This window comes from Brassica oleracea, chromosome C9, assembly GCF_000695525.1.
Source record: "Brassica oleracea var. oleracea cultivar TO1000 chromosome C9, BOL, whole genome shotgun sequence".
Lineage (NCBI taxonomy): Eukaryota > Viridiplantae > Streptophyta > Magnoliopsida > Brassicales > Brassicaceae > Brassica > Brassica oleracea.
The window spans coordinates 20,498,174-20,520,168 of record NC_027756.1 but is presented as its reverse complement, the minus strand read 5'-3'; the positions used below and the strand labels follow the sequence as shown (position 1 = coordinate 20,520,168).

Below are 21,995 nucleotides of genomic sequence, written 5' to 3'. Positions count from 1 at the left end.
AACAAGGTCAAGTGGCTACAGAGTCTAAACAACGTCTCAAACGTGGTAGACCTATTGGTTCCAAAGATAAACAGCCTCGAAAGTCCAAGAGAGGTGCTGGATCCGAGAGCATCACGGAAACCATCCAGAACATTAATGGACCGGCCGAGCCGACCAGAACGGTCGAACCAAGTGAGCCGGCCACACCAAATGATCCGAACGTTCCAAATGATGGGGTTCGGGACGCCGAACTTCATGGGACACAAGGGCCGGACAATCAAGAGATCTCTATAAACCATATAATGTCTGGAACGAAATGGAACAGAAATGATATCGACGTCGATGATATTTTTGCTTATAAAGTAGCACTTGACATCATGGAAAAAGATGAGGATCTGGAACCCACGTCCATATATGAATGCATGCAAAGATCAGATTGGATCAAATGGAAAGAAGCTATAAACGTGGAGTTATAATCATTAAAGAAAAGAGGCGTTTTTGGCCCTATAACCGTGGCACCTAGAGATGTCAGACCAGTGGGATACAAATGAGTCTTTGTGAGAAAGAGAAATGAGAAAGGAGAAGTAGTGAGATACAAAGCACGGCTTGTAGCACAAGGATTCTCACAAAGACCAGGAATAGATTATGAGGAGGCTTATTCCCATGTGGTGGACGCAACTACATTACGATATTTGATCAGTCTGGCCGTGAAAGAGAAACTTGATCTGCGCCTAATGAATGTAGTAACTGCGTACCTGTACGGTCCACTGGATAATGTGGATAATGAAATTCATATGAGAATTCCAGAAGGTATTGAGCTCAAAGACAAGAAAGGTTCTCGAGAACAACATTGTATTAAGCTGAATAAAGTCTTATATGGTTTGAAACAATCAGGTCGAATGTGGTACAACAGATTATCAGAATACCTAATGAAAGAGGGTTATAAGAACGATCCAATAAGTCCATGTATTTTTATAAAGAGATTCGACAACAAGGGCTTCGTGATCATGTCGGTTTATGTGGACAACCTGAATATAATAGAAACCCCTGGAGAGATTTCCCAAACAGTCAAATATCTAAAGAAAGAATTCGAAATGAAAGACTTAGGAAAAACTAAGTTCTGTTTGGGACTGCAATTTGAGTATGTAGACAGTAAAATCCTTGTGCATCAAAAAACATATACAGAAAAGATACTCAAGCAGTTCAATATGGACAAGGCTCATTCCTTGTCGAGTCATATGGTCGTGAGGTCCTTAGACCTAGAGAAGGACTCATTCGGACCAAAGAAGCCGGACGAGGAAATATTCGGGCCGGAAGTGCCTTACCTAAGTACTATTAGAACCTTAATGTACTTGACTAGTCATACTAGACCGGACATCAGTTTTGCCGGCCGAGCCTACCAATTGCCAAATCACAAAAAGGAGACAGCGAGAGCGCTTCGGAGCATTTCACAATGCTAAATTACTTAATTATTACATTCGCAACGATTACGAAAATGGTCCAATTACTTAATTATTACCCTGCTAATTCTCATCTCAAAGTGATTAAACAGTAGAGGAAACACTTCGAACAATACGAAAGTGAACGAGAGTCGAGATAAAAACGAAAACTACTTGATCCATTTACAATCGCGTGCGATAAGAGGCATACGCAAACCAAAAGTACGTCCTAACACGTAAAAACACCAACGCTTTCATGTTATTTAAAACACCCACTCTTATTAGCTTTCCTTGTCACTTTTAGTTTCAGTTTCTCCTCTTCTTCTTCTTCTCCTCTTTATCTGCCGAGTTCTTCAGCTGTACAACACAAGGAAGGACTCATAAATGGAGGATAATTATAAAACAAATAAATTAAACAACATAAATATCAGGTACAAATGAACTTACCATTATGATGAGAACACGGACAAACACAGCCACAAAATCGGTGAAAAGGGTCAATGCATGTTTCACATAGTCCATGTCCCCTAGGTGTGCTTTCTCTATAATCTCTTGTGTGTCCACCACCATGTATCCCACAAAGATCAAGAGTCCAAAGTAGAGCTACACCAACAGATTCATAACAGCATGAGGAGTCTGAGAAAGATAGAACTACAAAAAGAAGAGATCTTTAAACGTAGGAGACGCTTAATGTTACCTCGAACTTAAAGATGGACGCAGAGCCACCAAAGATGGAAGAAGCAAACTGAAGCCACATAAGCATGGACAAGCCAGAAGAGAGAAGTCCTCCGAGGTAGAGATACTCTCTGCGTCTTGCCAGCATCGCTGCTCCTGAGAAACAGATAAACGCTATCGCAGTTCCGACAAACGCAGTGATAAGGATGCTGGAGAAACAAAAGAAAGACAATAACGGTCAGCCTTTTAGAGAAGTGTACGACACAATTGAACATGAACACATCTGTGGCGAGGAGTGGATCAAAAAATAAGATCAGTAACAGACCTTGGGTCAAAATCAACAGCCACTTTGATCAAGGGGCCAACAGAGGCACCTTCAAGAACGGCAGACATGAAGAGAAGTGAGAGCCTCTTTTGCTGCACCAAAACAGACAACTAACATTTCAGCGAAACGATAACAATAACAAGGCAAGGTAAATGTAATAGTAAACCCACATACTTGTTCATAAGGAGGGCATGAGAGAAGCCAAATCATGGTTCCACAACATGCAATGGTTGTGAGAATACCACCGATGTTCCAGAGCACGTGGAGGTAAGCTCCAAAGGCAGACGCAACAAGGGCACAGCATAAAGTGAGATAAACCTACAAAAACATAAGAAGTAAGTTCACTGGATCCACCATATCATTTACGAATACAAAGAGAATCTGCTTTCTATAAGTTGATATATGAGGGACTAACTAACTCCGTCTAACTTTCAATCGACACAATTAGAAACCCTAGAAATTTGGGGGAAGTACAATCGCAACGATTCGTCCGGTGATACGCAAAAGAAAACCAGATTGAGATGCGATCGCGGCAACCGGCGCGATTAAAACGACTATAACTACACGAATCTCATACAAATCGTACGGTGATCGTCTCTAATCAAGAAACCACGGTTTGTTCGAGGAAGAAGGTAGTTACCCGCTTGAGATGATTCTGGACGGACGGGGAGATCTGATGGAGGTTCTTGAGAGAATCATAGCTCCAGCTTCTGCTGCCTGGCTGAGAATCGAAGAAGGACGAGAACGAATCCATGTCTTTTTGTTTTCTTTTGCTTCCAGAGAGAGAGAATCAATTAACCGCGTCGATATTATTAACGAAGATAGATAATATCTAAGAAAGAAAAGACTTTCGGTATTTATAGGGCCTGAAGTTTAGAGATACTTTGACGATAATGCCCTTGCTGATCATCTGGACTTCGCCTTCTCGATACAGGTGTAGGGGCAGCATAAAACAGGGGAAAGGACAGTTCCGGAAACTTCTTGAAACATTCAGGTCGTCGCTTTGAGTTGAAACTTTGCCGCGAAGCAAATCAGCGTCATAGAACCAATAGGAACTCTCCACGTAGGATTTGATAAATAAATAAGAAGACGAAGACTTGCTCAGTTCGAGAAAATCATTGGTTGAGTTTTTACTTCACTTTGGGCCTAAACTGAAACAGGCTTTTTGTTTATATACGGAAAGCCCATTAACAGTCCCGTAGTTTTAATAAGCGCAAAAAAAAAAAAAGAAGATAATAAACGACATGCATTCCAAAACGATCAACGATAACATCTCTTTCACAGGCTCATTTCAAACCACACATTCAAACTAATAACTCTCAAAAACTGAGAGCAGAAGAGAGTAGAGGAGAAACAAATGTCCATATCCATGGCGCTATTCTCTCCGCCGATCTCTTCTTCAGTTCAAAACCCCAAGATCTCGTTCCCTCTCCTCTCCACCAAGCGCTTCTCTCTCCTCTCCGTCACTCGCGCTTCCTCCGATTCTGCTGCAGTCTCTGCAACCACCGTAGAGATTCCGAAGCCCGCGTCGGTTTCTGTAGAGGAGGTGCCATCTAAACCTCCTGCGGAAAGCTCCTCCGACGAGACTGATCTGCCAACCACGGCGACGGGAATCAAGTTTCAGGATGCGAAGTGGGTTAATGGAACCTGGGATCTGAAACAGTTCGAGAAAGACGGGAAAACCGATTGGGATTCTATTATCGTCGCTGGTTAGATCCTCTAAAGCTCCGCTCCACTCGTGTTGTGTTGTGTGTAGTAATGTTTTGCTTCAAAGTTATAATCTTTACTAATGTTTAAAAATGAGCAAAAGACATTGTTATGGTTTAGGTTTAGAAACAGAATCATTTCGGTTACTAGGAAGCTTCTTGCTTTGGTTGTGTAATAAGGTATAGGAAGATGGGTGATTGTGTTGTGTAATTGTAGAGGCAAAGAGGAGAAAGTGGCTTGAAGATAACCCAGAAACAACTACTAACGCTGAGCCTGTTCTTTTCGACACCTCGATCATTCCATGGTGGGCGTGGATGAAGAGATACCATCTACCAGAAGCTGAACTCCTCAATGGTGATTCTTTCAAATCATCTGTACTTTGCAACTAATCATAATCTCAAGTTTCAAGTGTTTGTCTTGTCTTGCAGGTCGTGCTGCGATGATAGGGTTCTTCATGGCTTACTTTGTTGACAGCCTTACCGGAGTAGGACTTGTTGATCAAATGGGAAACTTCTTCTGCAAAACACTCTTGTTTGTGGCTGTAGCTGGAGTTCTTTTCATCCGCAAGAACGAAGATTTAGATAAGCTCAAGGGTCTGATCGAAGAGACGACGCTATATGACAAGCAATGGCAAGCGGCTTGGAAAGAGCCGGAATCATCATCATCGACGCTTTCTTCAAAGAAGTGAACAAAATCTTTCTCGCTTTTTGTTTCCTCTTTTCTCATGTGATGTTTGTGATCAGTGAAAAAAGTCTCAAGATAAACGCAAAATCTATTTGGCTTTGAAAAAATCTCTTTAAAGTAGTCCCAAAGAAATTAGTGCAGAGAAACTAAGGAAGGTCATTGACTTTGTAAAACAGATCTCTTCCTTTAACTAACTCTAAGATGCTTTGATTTGCTTAAGGTTAACGCGTTTACTTGAGCTTTAAGATACATGGGACGGAAAGCTATTGATAGGGAAGAAAGGATGAACACAGGCTAGGTTAAGGCTATGTTGGGTCATTAATTAATATGAAGAAAATGTAAAACTTGAGAAAAGAAGGTTACAAAACAGATGGTGTACGATGGGCAAAACAGATGTCAATGTTCTTTCATAGGCAAAATGAGATTTTTGAAAAAGTCCAATAGTTCCTACGTCACAATAGAACTCATTAACTCGTTTGACTAATAAAAACACCAGTGATTCAATATTTCCAAGTTCCATAAAATCTGCAAGCCTGTGAGACCAAGGGAGTCAATAATCATCAACGTATAAAGTAATGATGCAGAATGCCTTAATCCTAATTCCTAAGACAAACAATTAACTAACTGTAAGATTGTGAGGGTGTCATTTCGTATCTTTAGCATGCTCACCAAGGATTCATAGTTACATTCAAAATAAAGTATCAAACCAGAAAATATTTTGTTCTAATCGAAGAGATATTACTGTCACGGTACTAGATCAAGAATAATATAATAAAGATCAACTCAGGATATGAAAGACCTTATGGATCACACAAGCATCAAAACAGAGAAAATATATACTACTAACGCTATAAACACACAATGTGATATTCAAATACCGTAAATAAATTTGACTTTTTAACAATTGATATGTTAACAATAAGTTTTTGTAATCTGACAGATACTAAATCAAAAAAAGTAATGTTGTCCAATAAATTATCTAAGAAACATGTGTACCTAATTATAAATCTGTTTAGATATGTATTTCTAGTTTTTTACTTTTCATATGTACTAATATCAAGTTATCAAAGGAAAGTGTAGAAAAGCATACACCTGGTCGCACAGTTTGGCTAAACTTAGAAATCTCATGTGCGACCATGAGAGAATGTATGAACACCTTTTGAACCACATACCTGAAAAAATCAAAGTTAGTATTTACTTCAAGCTGTCAAAATAAGAATTTGGAACCTTATTTAAACATAATGTCCTGTGAAAATCAGAATTCGTCTTTACTTCACGTATATTTATTCTACTTGTGATTCTCATGATTGTATCAGCTAAATTACAAACAAGCTTGAAAAATACATACTTGTTACAAAAGTCTGCTACGCTTGAAATCTTCTTAGTGTATCTATTCTGGAGCACATACCTGAAAAAGATAAGAATTACTTAGTCTTTACTTCACATATTTATGCCTTATGCTTACCTATTGAAGCCGTGGTAGGTAAAAGTAAAGAATCAGTCTTTGATTTATAGTTGGTCGTACCTTCCATCCAACAAATCAAATTAAACCGATACACAGTCTTTGTATAAAGACCTTGAAGCTGTGGTGGGTAAAGTATCCTTTTGTAGCCTGTTGGTCGTTTTATCCATCCAACAAGGCAGAAACCAATCAATAGTCTTGGTCTTAGACTTTTATTTTAAGCCTTGTAGTAGAGTAAAAAATCAACATTTGATTCATAGTCTTTAAGTCATAACCTTTTTAAGCAGTTGGTCGTTTCTTTCCATCCAACGAAGTGAGACCGAATCCATATAGTAAGCCTTGTGGTCAAGCGAAGATAGTGTTCTCAATTTATAGCCTATGTCTTAAGAGTTTTTTATCTGTTGGTCGTATCATTCCATCCAACAAATTCAAAACTAACCCATTTTCAGTTCAGTCTTTGTTACAAGGTTTTTTTAAGACTATTGTTCGTTTTTACCCATCCAACAAGTCAAAACAGATCTACAGTTTTTGTCTAAGCCTCATTATGGTGAAGGATTCTGTTTCCACGTTTTTGAATTTGTTGGTCGTTATTCCATCCAACAAGTCATAGTTGAGAGCCATCTTGTCTTTGTTCATCTAACAAGACAAAAAATGAGTCATATAGTCTCTGTCTGAAGACTTTCTCAAAGGTGTGGGTACTTCTTCTAGCCATCAAGTTAAAAGTTGAGCCACTAGTCTCTCTGTCTAAAAGACTGCTCAAAGCTGTGGTGTGGTTTAGTTTTTCCACCCAACAAGTCAAAATCGACCTATAAGGTTTGTCTAAAGACCTGATCATAGCCGTGGGTATTAATAAAACGAGTCAGTTTTTCAATTTCATAGTCCTTGTCTTAAAGACTTTTTGTATATGTTGGTCGTTATTCCATCCAACGATTCAAAATCGAGCCATCTTGTCTTTGTCATAAGAATGCTCTATACCATAATAGTTTTTTTTTTTCATCTTCTCAAAGCCATGTGTACATTTCCTCATCCAACAAGCAACATGTCTCTGTCTAAAGACCTGCCCAAAGCCGTGGGTACTTTTCTTCATCCAACAAGCCATATATATAGTCTCTGTCTAAAGACAAGCTTAAAGCCGTGGGTATCCATTTCTTCCTTCAACAAGCAACATAGTCTCTGTCTAAAGGCATTCTCAAAGCCTTGGGTACTTTCCTCATCCAATAACCAACATAGTCTCTGTCTAAAGACATGCTCAAAAGCCGTGGGTACATTTTTCCATCTAGTTGTTCTAAGCCGTGGGTAGCAAAATAAAGTCTTTGTCCTAAGCCGTGTGTAGTGGAAAACTGATTCTTAGTCTTTATGTAAAGACGTTTTTTTAACTTTTAAGCCGTGCGTCATTTTTTCCATCTCACAACATTCCTTTCCTTATGCGCACTACCAACCTAATAAGAATATTACATAACACTATAAGATTAATGTCTGCGAAACGATCTTTTGGGTCTGAAAAAAAAAAAAACATAAAACCAAGCGTAGACGGACGGAGAGTTTACCTCGGTGACAAGAGAAACCTCCAGCCAATTGTGATATGATGCTTCCAAGCGAAGTTGAGCTTCAAAACAAACTCGAAGCATAAACCCTAAAGATAAGACCAAAACCAAAATCAGATATGAACGGTTAAGAAACTCAGAACCCTATCAAGATTAGCAGCCTAATTGAAAATTAATCGAACTATTGATTGCGAACACAAAACTCAGAAATCTTGAAACGAATTCACGAATCAATCTAGAGAAATTGAAACAAGATCACAACCAAAATCAAATATGAACGTTTAAGAAACTCAGGAACCCTAAAAATATCGCGATTACGCAAACTTAGAAATTGTAAAACAAATTTACGAATTGATGTAGAGAAATTGAAATACTCACTGATCATCGAAGAGTAGAGAGGGACGATTCAACTAAAATAGAAGAAGAGAGAGAATCAAAACCCCTTTTAATAACTCAGATCCGTCGATAAGCTTTTGTATCTGTTATGTATTTATGCTTCTTTGCAGAGCACGCGTTTCCTAACGGATAGTTTTTTAGAGTTTGAACTATAATGGGCCTTTAAGTGGCTCGCATAAGAAAGCCCAATACAAGAAACACCAAAAACTGAACCGGGTTGCAACTTTCCATTGGTCTGTCACGATCAAACGGTTTTCTCTATCTTACGGTTCGCGGTTTAGTGTATGATGTCTACTTATCCGTCATCGTTTGGAATTCCCGTAAGAAAGATTTTGGTAAATCACGACTTTGATTTCGTTTCTCTCTACGGAAGAAATTGACAAAGATGAAAGATGGTTGCCGAAACGGCTAAACATTTTTTTTTATCATTGCTTACAACCAGTTGGCTTACAACATAATAGTTTTTATTTATCAATACTTTCGATTTATATTCTTAATTTGTTTTTTGTTATGTTTTGTAGGTAATATTCTCAGTTCAACGAATAAATATAGTCAATAATAATTGAAATGATATGGAGACATGTATATTGGATCAAAATGTTACATATATTTTGTTTTCTAATACACCTTCTACTTTATATATAGATATTATATTACTGACGAACTCATCATTATTAACGACTAGTATTTTACATCCAATACAAAATAATTAATTAGAGACAGGATCTCAGTTTCAAATTCAAGTAGCATGCATGATCTTGATCATGTCTTATGGAGATAGATAATATTGGAAAACTACATTTCTTATTTTAGATTGATTTTACGTAATTAATTTATATTATTGCATTTTTGTATTGCACTGGTACGTGATTAGACCCAATAACTTGTGACTGAAAGTATTATAGTTCTTCGTTTATCCCAAAAGGTATATGACCCATGAATCTTGAATATATATATATATATATATACACGGCAAGCCCCCTTGCTGTATTTATTACGAGATTCTTGAATACTATGGTCATCAATATAGATAATGAAAACGAGAGAATCAATTTGAATCTATTATTATTAGCTATATAAATAATTTATTAATTTTTGTGTATCCTTCCGGTCCAATGATCTTGAATCTACAACTATAATTTACTGATTTCTAGACTATATGTCTATATCATTATTATTGGTTATGGATCAGTTTGCTGCCGTCTTCGGGCTCCGCATAAAAGCAGCAAAATCTTCGATCTTTGCTTCGGGACAGGATGTAGCTCCACTGCTCGGCAGCCGAAGACATAGGGATCAAAGTGGGGAGTTTATCTGTTCGCTATCTCAGTATGCCGCTTACTACAAAAGTTTTATCGAGACAGGACTACGAACCTTTAATTGACAAGGTGAGATGAAGAATGCTATCATGGAGGAATAAATGCTTATCTTATGCTGATAGACTTCGGTTGATTAAATCTGTTATCTCAAGTATTGTCAACTTCTGGAGCCAAGCTTTCATTTTGCCTGCTGCCTGTCTAGATCAGATCGAAAGCATGTGCAGTGCGTTTTTATGGTTGTGATCACCTAATCAGACCCACAAGGCTAAGGTGGTTTGGAAAGATATTTGCTGTCCCAAAGATGAAGGAGAGCTGGGAATAAGGAAGCTGCATGACTTTTTTAAAGTGTTTGCATTGGGTTTATTATGGCGCATCTTCTCTCATACTAATTCTCTATGGGTCTCTTGGATTCAACAATATCTGCTGAGACAAAATTCTTTTTGGGATGTAAAGAAAGATGGAAAGGGATCCTGGATTTGGAGGAAACTTTTAAAGCTGAGACCGCTAGCTTACCAGTTCCTGCGGTATGAGGTTAACAATGGTAGGACTGCGTTCTTCTGGTTTGATGATTGGGTGCATATGGGAAAGCTTATTGGCATCACAGGAAGTGTGGGTACTTGTTATCTTGGTGTGGCTCGCAATGCTCGGGTGTGTGATGCAGCTACACAATCTGGCTGGCAGATTAGAGGCCATAGAAGCTGACACTTTCATGAATTACATGCTCGTATTCAGAATGAGCCGGTTCCTAATGACTGTCTAAGGGAAGATAATGTTCTATGGAAGCACTCTGAGGACACTTACAATCAAGAACTTGTGATCAAATCACAGAAAAGAGAACCACCGTATTTTGGAGTAAAAGTGTTTGGTTTACACAGGAAGTGCCAAGATTCTCTTTTATAGTCTGGTTGGTTGCGAGAAACAAACTGTCAACATGTAACAGAATGAGAACTTGGAACATTCAGCAGGGCTGTGTTTTATGTGGAGAGAGGGATGAAACCCGAGATCATATCTTCTTCGCGTGTCCATATTTCTTTACGGTATGGGACATGGTAGCAAGAAAGCTGACTGGTAATAGAACAAACCCGAACTGGATGACCTCACTGAGGTTTGTGTGCAGAAATAACCTCCAGATTTTGGACCGTATACTGCTTAAGATGACATTCCAAACCTGCATTTACCATTTATGGAATGAGCGAAATAAGAGGAGACATCAAACTGGGTATCGCACAGTAGCTCAAGCTGTTAGGATCATTGACAAGGCAGTACAAAACCGAATAACATCACTCTGGTACATGTCTGATCACAAGCTAGCTAGGCTGATGCAACGTTGGTTCGAAGTCTCAGACTATACTTAAGAGAAAATAATTCTTTTATGCCTTGTAAATTTCTTAGGTTTTTATAATCTCTCTTGTACCGTTTATCTTAGCATGATCAATAAATTTGACATTTAATCAAAAAAAAAAAATCCCCTTGTTAGTAGATATATATGTATATATATATATACTCTTAGAAAATGTACCAATAAAAGTGCTATCCACCTGAAAAATGTCAACATCATTACAAAAAACTGAAGAAAACTTGTAAAACGTGCAAAGGTAAAATGTCAATTATGGTGGTTCACTCACTTTTCGACACCGTAAAAGTAACAAAAATGTTTGTTTGGTTGAAAAAGAAAATCAAGTTTGGTGTTCCGCACGCTTTCAAACGTTCACACGTACGAACGATGGTCAGTCATCTTATAAACTCTCATCATAATATCTCCGAAACGGAGAACAACAACAAAAAGCCCAGTAATAAAGGCACAGTGAATCTCAGCCGTCGGATCATCATTCGTCTCACAGATCTTCTTCGTCTTCTCGAAAAGCCCTTCCCCCTCTTGCTCACCTCGCCGGCGAGCCCTTCCCTCGGAAGGTAAAGTACTGAATTCGATTTTCACCGTTCAATTTCTTTGGTTCGGAGATACTGGAGCCGCGCCTGCATTACCCTGTTTAGCTTTTCGATTGATTTCAAATCTGATTGAGAATCTTTGTATTTCGATCCCCGCATCTAGGGTTTATGCTTTTTCAATCATCGAGTTCTTTTGTTCATACTTTGATTCTAGGGCTCTGTTGAACACGTGTAGATTCTAAAGGTGCGTATGATGATGGGGACTAGTATTATCAGCAATCAAGCTTTACATTTCCAGAGATCGTCGAATTAGCGAATCTATCAATCGTAGTAAGCTTCTTCTTCTAGGGTTTCATCGTTTTACTACTTAACCTGTAAATGGGCTGTTTACATTCCACGGCTGCGAGAGAATATTCGGGACATGAGAACCCTGTCAAGCTAGCCTCAGAGACAGCTTGTAAGTTTAACTTGCGCCACACGTTTCATCTTCTTCTACTTTGCTGGATAGTGTCCAAAAGCATGAGCTTAAAGATCGCTCTTTTATCATTGCGTTGCTGGTTTATGAATTCTTGTTATCTGTTTTGGCCATTCATTGTGATCCAAACAATCTCAAAACCATCTTTTATTCATACTCTGTTTGATCTGCAACTTCGTTCATTTTATTTCCACTAGTTTCTTGGATCATCACTTCATAGCTTGGTGCTGTATAGTATAATACTTTTCCTGTACTATCGAATTGAATCTTGATCATACTAATCTGAAGAAGTGTCTCTTCACCATTCTTTATTGCTATATATACAATTGTTTTTACTGAATTGACTTGATCTTAATGACTAATCTCCCTGTGATGGGGTTTTTTTTTTTTTCCAGTTAGTGTGAGTGAAGTTGAGGCATTGTACGAGTTATTCAAGAGCATAAGCAGCTCCGTTGTTGATGATGGCTTGATTAACAAGGTACTACTGTTAATCGATACCCTTTGATTCTTTTGCACGGATCTTTGAATGCTTGATGTTATTAGATTCAATTCACTATTAGATCCATATTTTCATAATATACGTCAACTTTCACCAATTTATTATTAGGTGACAATTGTGTCCCATACTGATCTGTGGGCTCCTTATTGCTCACAAGTCTTTTTATTGACAGTTGACTTCAATTGTAGTTCTGTTTTTTTTTATTGGTTTGGTTTTGAAAACTGAAGTTTTCTTGGCCCACTCTTGGATATTGTTACTTAATTTCTCGACCAACTTGTATTGCAGGAAGAGTTTCAACTTGCTTTGTTCAAGAACAGAAAGAAGGAAAATTTGTTTGCCAATAGGGTAAAAGTCTTCAAGAACATTTGACTTAAAGATTGGTTCTGTACTAAATGATAATATGCCCTCTTTTGCAGATATTTGATTTGTTTGATGTTAAACGAAAAGGAGTCATTGATTTTGGAGACTTTGTGAGATCACTCAATGTTTTCCACCCGAATGCTTCTCTAGAAGAGAAAACAGACTGTAAGTTGACCATAAATGACTTTATTAGATCACTCAGTATATCTTCTGTTAATCCTTCCAGCGATTTTTTATTCACATTGCTTTGTATTATATCTCAGTCACGTTTAGGCTTTACGACATGGACTGCACGGGCTACATTGAGCGCCAAGAGGTATACATTTATTATTGTTTTCAGTTTCAAAAGTGTTCCCACAACTGATCTCATGAATGGATGTTCTTGACTCTGAATCATTTAGTGAACGATTTCATAATCGTGTGTATGATGTTGGCAGGTGAAGCAAATGTTGATTGCCCTTCTCTGCGAATCTGAAATGAAACTAGCTGATGATACCATAGAAGCCATACTCGATCAGGTTTCTTGTTTATTTACAACTTCTACTTCTGCGAAAGCAAAGACTCTAACTTTATAAAACTCATGTCCTTTGCTTTTCGTAAAACAGACATTTGAGGATGCAGATGTGGATCGGGATGGGAAGATTGGTAAGACAGAATGGAGCGACTTCGTAATCAAGAACCCATCTCTGCTTAAAATAATGACTCTTCCATATCTGAGGTTTGTGTTTACCTTACTATCATAAACGTATCAACTTGTTTAAATTTTGGTGCCGTTTTGTAAGCTTGAGGTCTGTAATTTCAATTGCAGGGACATAACGACCACGTTTCCAAGTTTTGTCTTTAACTCGGAGGTGGATGAGATTGCGACGTGACCAAACAAGTTGGTCTATAGAGAGACCAAGTTGTAGGCTGGACCAAGAACAAGACCGATTGTTACAGTGTTTATGTAGTACCATTCTCTTGTACTTTTTCGTTTCTGGTATTCAATTTCAGTGTCACTTACAGCATCTTGATATATTATGTTGCAGTTCTACGAAAAGATCAATACCAAATCTCATTTCTTATTAAAGATTTGAAAGTATATCTGATCTTTGGTAGGAAATCTTATGACAGTTCAAACACAAGACAAACATTCTGGTTGGGAGACAAAATCTCCATGTATAGTCTTAAGTGTTTTCTTAATAAAAATACCCAATTTTTTAAAATTTAATTAATAACTTTATAATACTATTGTTTTTAATATTGAACATTCTGTAAAAGATGCATCTGTTTATTTGCAGTTAGACAAGTATAAAAACTATGTCTTTGGAAGATGTCCTAGAGTTCATTGCTGTGGCCAACCTTGTCTTCCTGTTGGTCAATCGGATTTACCTAGATCAAGCACGGTTAAGATATATTACCCTAAATGCCAAGACATTTACTAATGTCTGATGTTTGATTCTTATGGATAAAGCAATCATCTTTTTGAGTTCTATAGATCTTGGAGCTGTTTGTTGTTTATCTTATCGGGGTTTCCTTAACACGATGAACATTGGGACATTAACACAAAGCTATACAAAGCCACCAAAGGCAACACAAAGCTATGTTCCAAGAGTTTTCGGGTTCAAATTACACAAGCCGTGAAGGAAGTTTTTAGATAGAAACACAAGAATCAAAGATCGTGGCTTTGGATTTGAAAAGGGGAACAAGCAGCATTATAATCACGAAAGGCGGAGAAGCAGACATGCATGTATGTCCTCAGGTACATACACATTACAAGCAAGCCAAAAAGTAAGGTTATGAGAAAAATGAAAAAAATCTTTTAACGAGTCTGTGAAACTTGAACCTGTATGTTCCTACGTTTTATAATCTTTTTTTTTCTCATTTGTCAGATGTTACCAGAGAGTTTAATCATATATCATACAAATTGTTATGTTTTAGCTCTTATCAGTGGTGGAGGTAGCTTATTGGGAGGGGGGTCATGTGACCCATTTGAAGTGTTATCAAAAAAGAAATTGGCTATGTGTTTTGTAAAAGATATCTAAAAATATACTACAAAATAAACTTATTGACCCATGTAAATATGTTTTATTAGAAATTTGACCCCAGTCAAAGCAGCTGCTGGCTCCGCCCACCGGCTCTTATTAAATATCACATCAAATTTTATCGAAGATTTAGAGCATGATTAACCTTACAACTCCATTAGAGTCTCTTAATTATTTTTTTAATAATAAATGTTAGTTAAGAACTTACTTAAGAAAAACCAATATTTTTGTGCTCCAATGCTAATCTATTAATTAATGGTTCTTAAAACAAAGATAGTAAATGGAGATTACAAAACATATATAAAGATAACATAAGGAAATGAAACTTCAGAAAATTGAGACAGAGCATGACTCTAGTTTCACACAAAGATAGTAAATGGAGATGTACTAAATGCCCTCGAAACTTACTTAAAAGAAACCAACATTTTTGTGCTCCAATGCTAATCTCTTAATTAAGGGTTCTTAAAACAAAGATAGTAAATGGAGATTACAAAACATATGTAAAGATAACATAAGGAAATGAAACTTCAGAAAATTGAGACAGAGCATGACTCTAGTTTCACACAAAGATAGTCGCTAGGACTGGTCGCTGACGCTAGCGACCCGCAAACGAACAGGGTCATAGTAAATGGAGATGTACTAAATGCCCTCGAAACTATGCTTAATGATCAAAGTGAGAAACAAAGCCTATGAGAGGAAACAAATGATGAGTTACGTCTCAGAACTCATTGAGAAACCACAAAATTAATACACATAGGACTCTCTCAATTGTAAACGAAGCAGGAGTTTAACAAAAGGGATCATCTTTGTTCATGTTCTGATTCAACACCAATGTCATCCTTGTTTTTTTTCAGGGCTTGTTATCACTAACCTCTATAAGTAATGTAAGAGACTAACCTTCTTCTTCTTGACAAAACTAAGCATCTTGATAACGTACATCTCTGTTCTCGTAATCATCTTGATCCCTAAAGAAAACAAAACACAAAAAAAATAAGGACTCGGTTTCGGTTTCATAGCTCTGGAGAAAACAATATTAAAACATCAGCAGACATCACACCAATGCATAATCTCCTCTATTAGTTCATAATCACAAACCAACACAAAACTAAAGCCGAAGCTATGAAACTTGTTTTCAGAAAATTCAAACTTAAAATTCATTAACTTTTGAAGTACAATGACTCCATGCCATAACCAGAATAAGAAACAGAAACTTAAAATACAACAAACAACAAACCAGAGAGAGAGAGAGAGAGAGGCTGAAACATACCTCTCTTTTAACCTTGTCAGTAAAGTTGAACATCCTAACCATATCCACAGAGGAAGGAGAATCTCCCTTTTATGTATTGCAAACATAACCAGCGCCTCCTAGACATTCAGCCACTGCACCAGTGACAAGACCACCAACCATATCCACCACAAGCACATCCGAGTATGCAGTGACAGTAGCCATTGTTAACAAAAGGGAGCATGCTTCATCATGGCTGGATATTTCTTTAAATAGGCTTCATAGATACTGGCAAAAACATAAACAACAAAAACGAATAAGAAAAACTAAAGAAGTAGAAAACAAAAAGGGACATAAAAATATACAAACCTTCCAGCAAAAGGGCGTATTAGAAGCACCTTTGGTGCATACTTCTTCTGCTTCTTAAGGAGATATTTTTCCTATCAAAACCAAAAACAAGATTAAGCGCTAATGGATTCAAATAGAAGCAGAGAGAGAAGTAAACTGTGAAGACATTACCTGAAAACAAGATTAAACGCTGATGTTTTGCTGTTTGCAATCATATCTTCGGTAATCTCATCCCCTTTTGCACATTACCTCTCTACACATTAACAATCAGTGCTTCAATAATCCCACATTAGCAATTAACAGATTCTTCTATAAATAAACACACAGAGAAGTTAGGTCTTGTTCAAACCTCCGCATAGCTTCAATCCCTTCATCAGTGAGGTTTTGAAATTCATTATTGTCAATAAGTTCTCGAACGTTTCTCTAACATCGTCTATAAAATTTACTCTGCTACTTTCTGGAATTACCATAACATGAATTCAATCAAATCTATAACCAAACACAAAAACGATTCTTTAATGTGATTTTGAGAACAAGACAAAACCTTTTTTGATGGGAAGAATGAGACAGAGGAAAGAACCATCTTCTCCGGTTTCGACTTGGAACAGAGATACAAACGGACCTCCGATCAATGGCTTTACCGAGTAATTTGTATTCCCGATTCCAGTCAGCTGCATGGCCTTCACCGGGAGAGACACAGAGACGAGAGATGGAGAAGACACAGACAAGAGAGATGGCGAAACAAAAGACTTCTCCGGTTTTTTTTTGAGCGGCACAATCAACATGTGTCCTCTAAGACACGGTTCTTCTACCTAGGAAACGTTCCTTGTGTTAATTGCCATTTTTTTCTTTTAAACCGCTATTTCATATTTTCATCACTATTCCACATAATGAAACTTAAGATCGAAAATCATTCAGACTGGGAAATTTTGTAATAAAATCCAACCCTGTGAGATTGTTATAAGTTGAACATCAAAATTACTTACTTTAAGTAATAGAAGGAACGTGTTTTCTTATTTTTATTTCTATTTTATTAGGAAAATAGGAACGCACGGAAAAACCCTAGCCACTCTAATCGAGACATCAGATCTGTTTTCCTTTTCCGACGCCGGTGGAACAGAGGCTCGAGGCTCGCCGGCGTCACCTCATCTTCTCTCTGCTTCTCTTAACTCTCTGCTTTCTCTCTGTTTTCTTGTCTGTTTCTTTGTTTCATTTTGTCTCAACTTTGTCTAAGGTTCGGTTGTCTCAACAATCACGGCTGTGTTGGAAGCCAACTGAGCTCTTCATACCTTCTCTTCCGGATTTGATATCGCCGGTGGCTGAGGAGACTTTTGTAGCCTTAGCTGTCCGAACTGTGTTTACCGGATCTGAAATTGTTATCGGTGGTTCCCGAGGAGTTTTCTCCACTGTTATGTATCACTGTGGTCTCCACTCTATTGATATTGCTTCCTTGCCGAGATCTACAAGCTTCGACGGCTCTGAACTCTTTGCTCCATCATCCCCAGCGAATAAGCTCATGTTTGAAGGCTCTATGTGTTCCACACTAACCTTCATTATGATTTCACTCCAATTTGAAGACCCGCAGGTCCATTCCTTTTCACTGCCACTACTGTGCAGACCTGCATTTTCCAGCTACTGCTCTTATCTTCTCAGCTGGGCAGATTCAGTTGACCAGAGGCTTAACTATGGCTTCGGCAAAAATCTTTGGTTCCGACACGGTAATGTTGGTTACCGAAGCCTATGCTTGACCTTAGCTACAGCCTCGTCGTCGTCAGACCCTGTCAAGCTCATCTATCTCAACGCCGTTGTTAAGGTGGCTCGTCCCTCTTTGTCGGGTTTAAAACACCCTTCTCTCGCCACCGTCATCCACATATAGCAGCTCCTAAATTCATTATATTCAATGGTCATGTGCCCTCATCTGTCAGTTTTTGTTATGGACCTGAAGATGGAAATTCCATCAAAGAAAGTTTATGTTCTGGGAATAGGTGGATTGTTTTATCTCTTTGATGCAGTTGATGGTGCAAAGCCATTGATATCAAGCAAGTTTCAACATTAACCAGAAGATCCGACAAGTACAAATGTTAGACACATTCAAAGGATAGCTCGGAGTACTTCAATGCTTGAAGACTGCAGTCCCGTAGCCTTTATAAAAATGGTTAATCAAACCTCCTCACGCCGGGGCCATGAGAGATCCTTTACATCCTTCCTTCTCTTTGTAGAAGTGAACCTTTCCACCAAAACTCCTCTCCATGAGAGGTACCTTTCTCTTGGCTTCAAAGCCAAAGAGTATTATCACTTTCTTAACCATTTGTTATCTTGTGTAATGGTTCGTTTGGGACCGGAAGATACAACGAGACTCATCCCGATGAAACTCGAGGTTTTGGAGCTTTCAACGTCACGATATACAGTGACTATTTCTGAATCTGAAAAATTTGAAGAGCGCAGTACCTACTCCATGAGTTTACTCGCGTGTGGCATCTTTGAAATCAATTTTGACTTTTTATCAAACTTGTCTAAGTTTGTGTCTCTATCTTTTTATTGCTTTGCACTTGAGTTTTTAAAAATGATTGCACATCATATGTTTGATGTTGCCCTTATCCATGTAATGATTTAAGATATGAATGAAGAATGTGTTACAAAAAAAAAAGTAATAAAAGGAATGCGTTGCAACATTAGTGTAGATGAGCATTTCCAAATATAGACGTTAAAAATCATGAGCGCAATGAGGAAGAGACCAACAAAATGGTCCAATAATAGTAAGATGTGTGAATCCAAGAAAAATCATGAAACAGTCAATTGGTTGAAGAATATTATCTATCTATATATAAAAGTAAAGTTATCTCACTTCAGGACGCGCCACCTCAACATCCACGTCAGAAAGTCGGAGGCTGTCGTCGCGACACGTGTCAAATAGGTGAAACTGGCCGTTTTTAATCAGTTGCGTGATGGGCCTAAATCTTTTAACGTGTTGTGTGTTTGGGCTTCGAATTTGTTAAAGCTAGCCCATTTTGCGTGAAGCCGTAATGTTATTGATCAAACCGTCAAAGACCCTCTTCGTCTTCAACTACTTCCATCTCGCTGTCTAGGGTTCTTCGTGTTCTTCACCTTCAGTTTTCTGACCATGAAGTTTGTTCAAAGTGATGGGAGACGAATTTTTACGGCTGACCTCTAGAGCGTTAAGCTTTTTGTGTTCTTTGGAATGGATTTCTTTACGCTTTGAACAAAAAAAAAATTATTTACGCTTTGAAAGTGAAATTCGAACGTTACGGGATGCCATGAAACATTGCCATTAAAGATCATCTTAATTCCTTATTCAATGCATTTGCCCTCTCTTCCAGTCGGTGAATCTCTACGTATAAAAAGGTATGCCCTTATCTCGTAAACAACATCCTTTCATTCCTCACTAACATTCTTCTACTACGGTTACCTTCTAACTCCAACTCTGGATAGAGTCAAAACCGAGCCTGGTGAGAGATTTATCTCAGCGTTTGGTTTCTGATCATACTATCATAGCACGGGTAAGCTTGAGACTGGGCGCACCTTTACAGCTTGAGTTCGGAGAAGAATAAATCATCTTCGTTTATGTTAGAAAGAAAAAAACATGGGTTTCACTCATGTTGTTTGTTGACGAATTCGTGAATGTGGTTTATTTTTGCTCTCAAGTGGAACATGTAGTGAGGGAAGAGAATACAGTGGATGGTTATGAGCTCTTTGGAATCTATTGCAAACTTCTACCGGTACGGCTGTGCAGATTATATATCACCGTCATATTCAAGCCCCTCAATGTTGCCAAGGTCATATGTTTCAGCATCTGAAATTCCTGTTATCTAATATAGGAAATTGGTATTAACAACTGCACTTCTCTGTAATTCCTATTAAATTGTGCATGCCATTTGTTGAACCGCACATATGTTAATATTATATAAAACTTTACCATTTAGAGATGTGTGTTGGAATTATATAAAATTTAACCATTTAGAGGTGTGTGTTGAGATACTATGGTTTCTTTTTATTTCTTCCCTGATTTTGTTCTTTTCTAGGATTGTATATCACATTTCCTAAACCTTTTTCTCTGGCCTTTGTTGGAGAATGGTCTCGGAGGTTAGATCTTGGCAAGGGTGTGAAGTAAAGAAGATTTTGAGAGTGTAGATGATGTAAGTGACGGAGATGGAGAGGATGAGCCAGATCATTAGTTTTCCAGCCGGTCAGATCATCGATACACATACACCCCACGAGTCTTTTGGTTTCCTTTCATTCAATCTTTCCTTGAAAAAGAAAGAAAAAAACCTCGAGAAAATCTCGAGGAAAACAAACCGACAAAAGTTCATGTGTATAGCTTTGGAGTTGTTCTGTACGAGATCATCATGGGTCGTAGCACAATCAAGCCAATGGAACCTTCGGCTGAAAATATTCTTCTGGAATGGATTAAACTATATGATGTTGATAGCAAAAGCTTTAGAATGATAGTTGACTCGAGTCTACGAAGTAAGTATCATGTTACTATGGTCAATAATATAACATTAATTTTATATGAGAGAGTCTACATGAGAATCTACGAAAGGGGTTGTGAGGGCTTTGATGATTACTTTTTTAAGAGTATAATAATTGCGCTATTCTCTGCCTTAATTTTGAAACCTAAATATTAAAATTAGAGCATGATTAACCCGGGGTTCTTAGGATGAAGTTTTTAGTTTAACTAAAAAAAACTAAGAACGGGTTCTTAAATAAGGACTTTAAGAGCCGGTTCTTAGTTTTTTTAGTTAAAAGTTAAGAAACAGTTTCTTAACTTCCGCTAAGAACCCTACTCTAAGAACCCCGGGTTAATCATGGTCTTAGTGTGCAACTGTGCATTAAATATGGAGTGCAAGAAAAGTCGAAGCAACGAGGCTAAGGTCATTCACATGAATGATTTCTCAGTTAAACTCTTTTATCACATATATTTGTATTTAATTTGAAAATGTTTCAGTAGCTTGAATTACACATCAAAATCTCTCAAAATGATACTCTAAACCCGCTAATCAAAGAGTTTGGCCACTTAAGCAATTTGTTCGGTTTAGAGCTTTAGGATCTTTTTCGTATCACACATACCAAACGAAATATTCATCCCAATATTATCTATGGTAATTAAAAAATGTGAAATATATTTATTAATATATATTTAACTAATAAAATAGATTTTCATACGGACATGTACCATATTCTTACATATATTCTTACATGACATGTGGAGAGGAGGAGTTACGGTTGGAGTACAATTTTTATGTTCTGAAGTTTTTTTTTTTTTGCAAGTTTTTACTTTTTTTTTTGTAACACACAACTTTCATACTATATATATCAATCAAAGTCATTTTAGTACATGCGAGTAATTGGCCCGTCAAATATATTAAAGTCAAATCCCAATGCTTGGTTTGTTAAAATCTCTTTTTTATTATTTGAGAAACATTATTAACAATTAACCTTATCTCTATGTGTGATTAACCAAAATGCCATTACTTATGTGTCATCATGAGAATCATTCTCACAACCTTTATTAAATAATCCTTCCTTGCCTAGACTAATTACTTGTAATGCCATTATTTATTATTTGGATCCTTTCATACAATATACAATATGATTCTTTATTGCATTACTAAAAACCAATTGATAGTTG

General features: G+C 37.5%; 3 protein-coding genes and 2 long non-coding RNA genes across 6 annotated transcripts; 2 read left to right on the top strand and 3 right to left on the bottom strand.

Moving 5' to 3' along the window:
• Positions 1 to 1,466: 1,466 nt before the first annotated feature.
• On the bottom strand, positions 1,467 to 3,253 carry LOC106317620 (bax inhibitor 1). Its single transcript, XM_013755405.1, has 6 exons — positions 3,059 to 3,253; positions 2,593 to 2,736; positions 2,419 to 2,510; positions 2,116 to 2,302; positions 1,866 to 2,021; positions 1,467 to 1,775 (listed from the first exon to the last, which is right to left on the bottom strand). Exons 1-6 carry the CDS (start codon positions 3,170 to 3,172, stop codon positions 1,725 to 1,727), a joined length of 744 nt encoding a protein of 247 aa, XP_013610859.1. The 5' UTR covers positions 3,173 to 3,253; the 3' UTR covers positions 1,467 to 1,724.
• Positions 3,254 to 3,696: 443 nt separating this feature from the next.
• On the top strand, positions 3,697 to 5,028 carry LOC106317619. The gene is made up of 3 exons (XM_013755404.1): positions 3,697 to 4,127; positions 4,342 to 4,479; positions 4,554 to 5,028. The coding sequence occupies exons 1-3, from the start codon at positions 3,776 to 3,778 to the stop codon at positions 4,811 to 4,813; spliced, it is 750 nt and encodes a 249-aa protein (XP_013610858.1). The 5' UTR covers positions 3,697 to 3,775; the 3' UTR covers positions 4,814 to 5,028.
• Positions 5,029 to 7,514: 2,486 nt separating this feature from the next.
• Positions 7,515 to 8,262, bottom strand: LOC106317625. Its single transcript, XR_001265176.1, has 3 exons — positions 8,194 to 8,262; positions 7,819 to 7,904; positions 7,515 to 7,710 (listed from the first exon to the last, which is right to left on the bottom strand). It is a non-coding gene; the product is annotated as an uncharacterized LOC106317625 (long non-coding RNA).
• A 3,025-nt stretch (positions 8,263 to 11,287) lies between these two features.
• Positions 11,288 to 13,829, top strand: LOC106317622 (calcineurin B-like protein 9). Of its 2 annotated transcripts, none has more exons than XM_013755408.1 (9): positions 11,288 to 11,438; positions 11,650 to 11,871; positions 12,285 to 12,367; positions 12,674 to 12,733; positions 12,805 to 12,913; positions 13,012 to 13,064; positions 13,186 to 13,266; positions 13,354 to 13,466; positions 13,557 to 13,829. In XM_013755408.1, exons 2-9 carry the CDS (start codon positions 11,793 to 11,795, stop codon positions 13,618 to 13,620), a joined length of 642 nt encoding a protein of 213 aa, XP_013610862.1. In that variant the 5' UTR covers positions 11,288 to 11,438; positions 11,650 to 11,792; the 3' UTR covers positions 13,621 to 13,829. The 2 variants fall into 2 exon arrangements, with proteins under 2 accessions (XP_013610862.1, XP_013610863.1); XM_013755409.1 differs by having other exon boundaries at positions 11,629 to 11,871.
• Positions 13,830 to 15,412: 1,583 nt separating this feature from the next.
• On the bottom strand, positions 15,413 to 17,104 carry LOC106317624. Its single transcript, XR_001265175.1, has 6 exons — positions 16,890 to 17,104; positions 16,695 to 16,802; positions 16,517 to 16,598; positions 16,367 to 16,437; positions 16,040 to 16,285; positions 15,413 to 15,737 (listed from the first exon to the last, which is right to left on the bottom strand). It is a non-coding gene; the product is annotated as an uncharacterized LOC106317624 (long non-coding RNA).
• Positions 17,105 to 21,995: the final 4,891 nt, after the last annotated feature.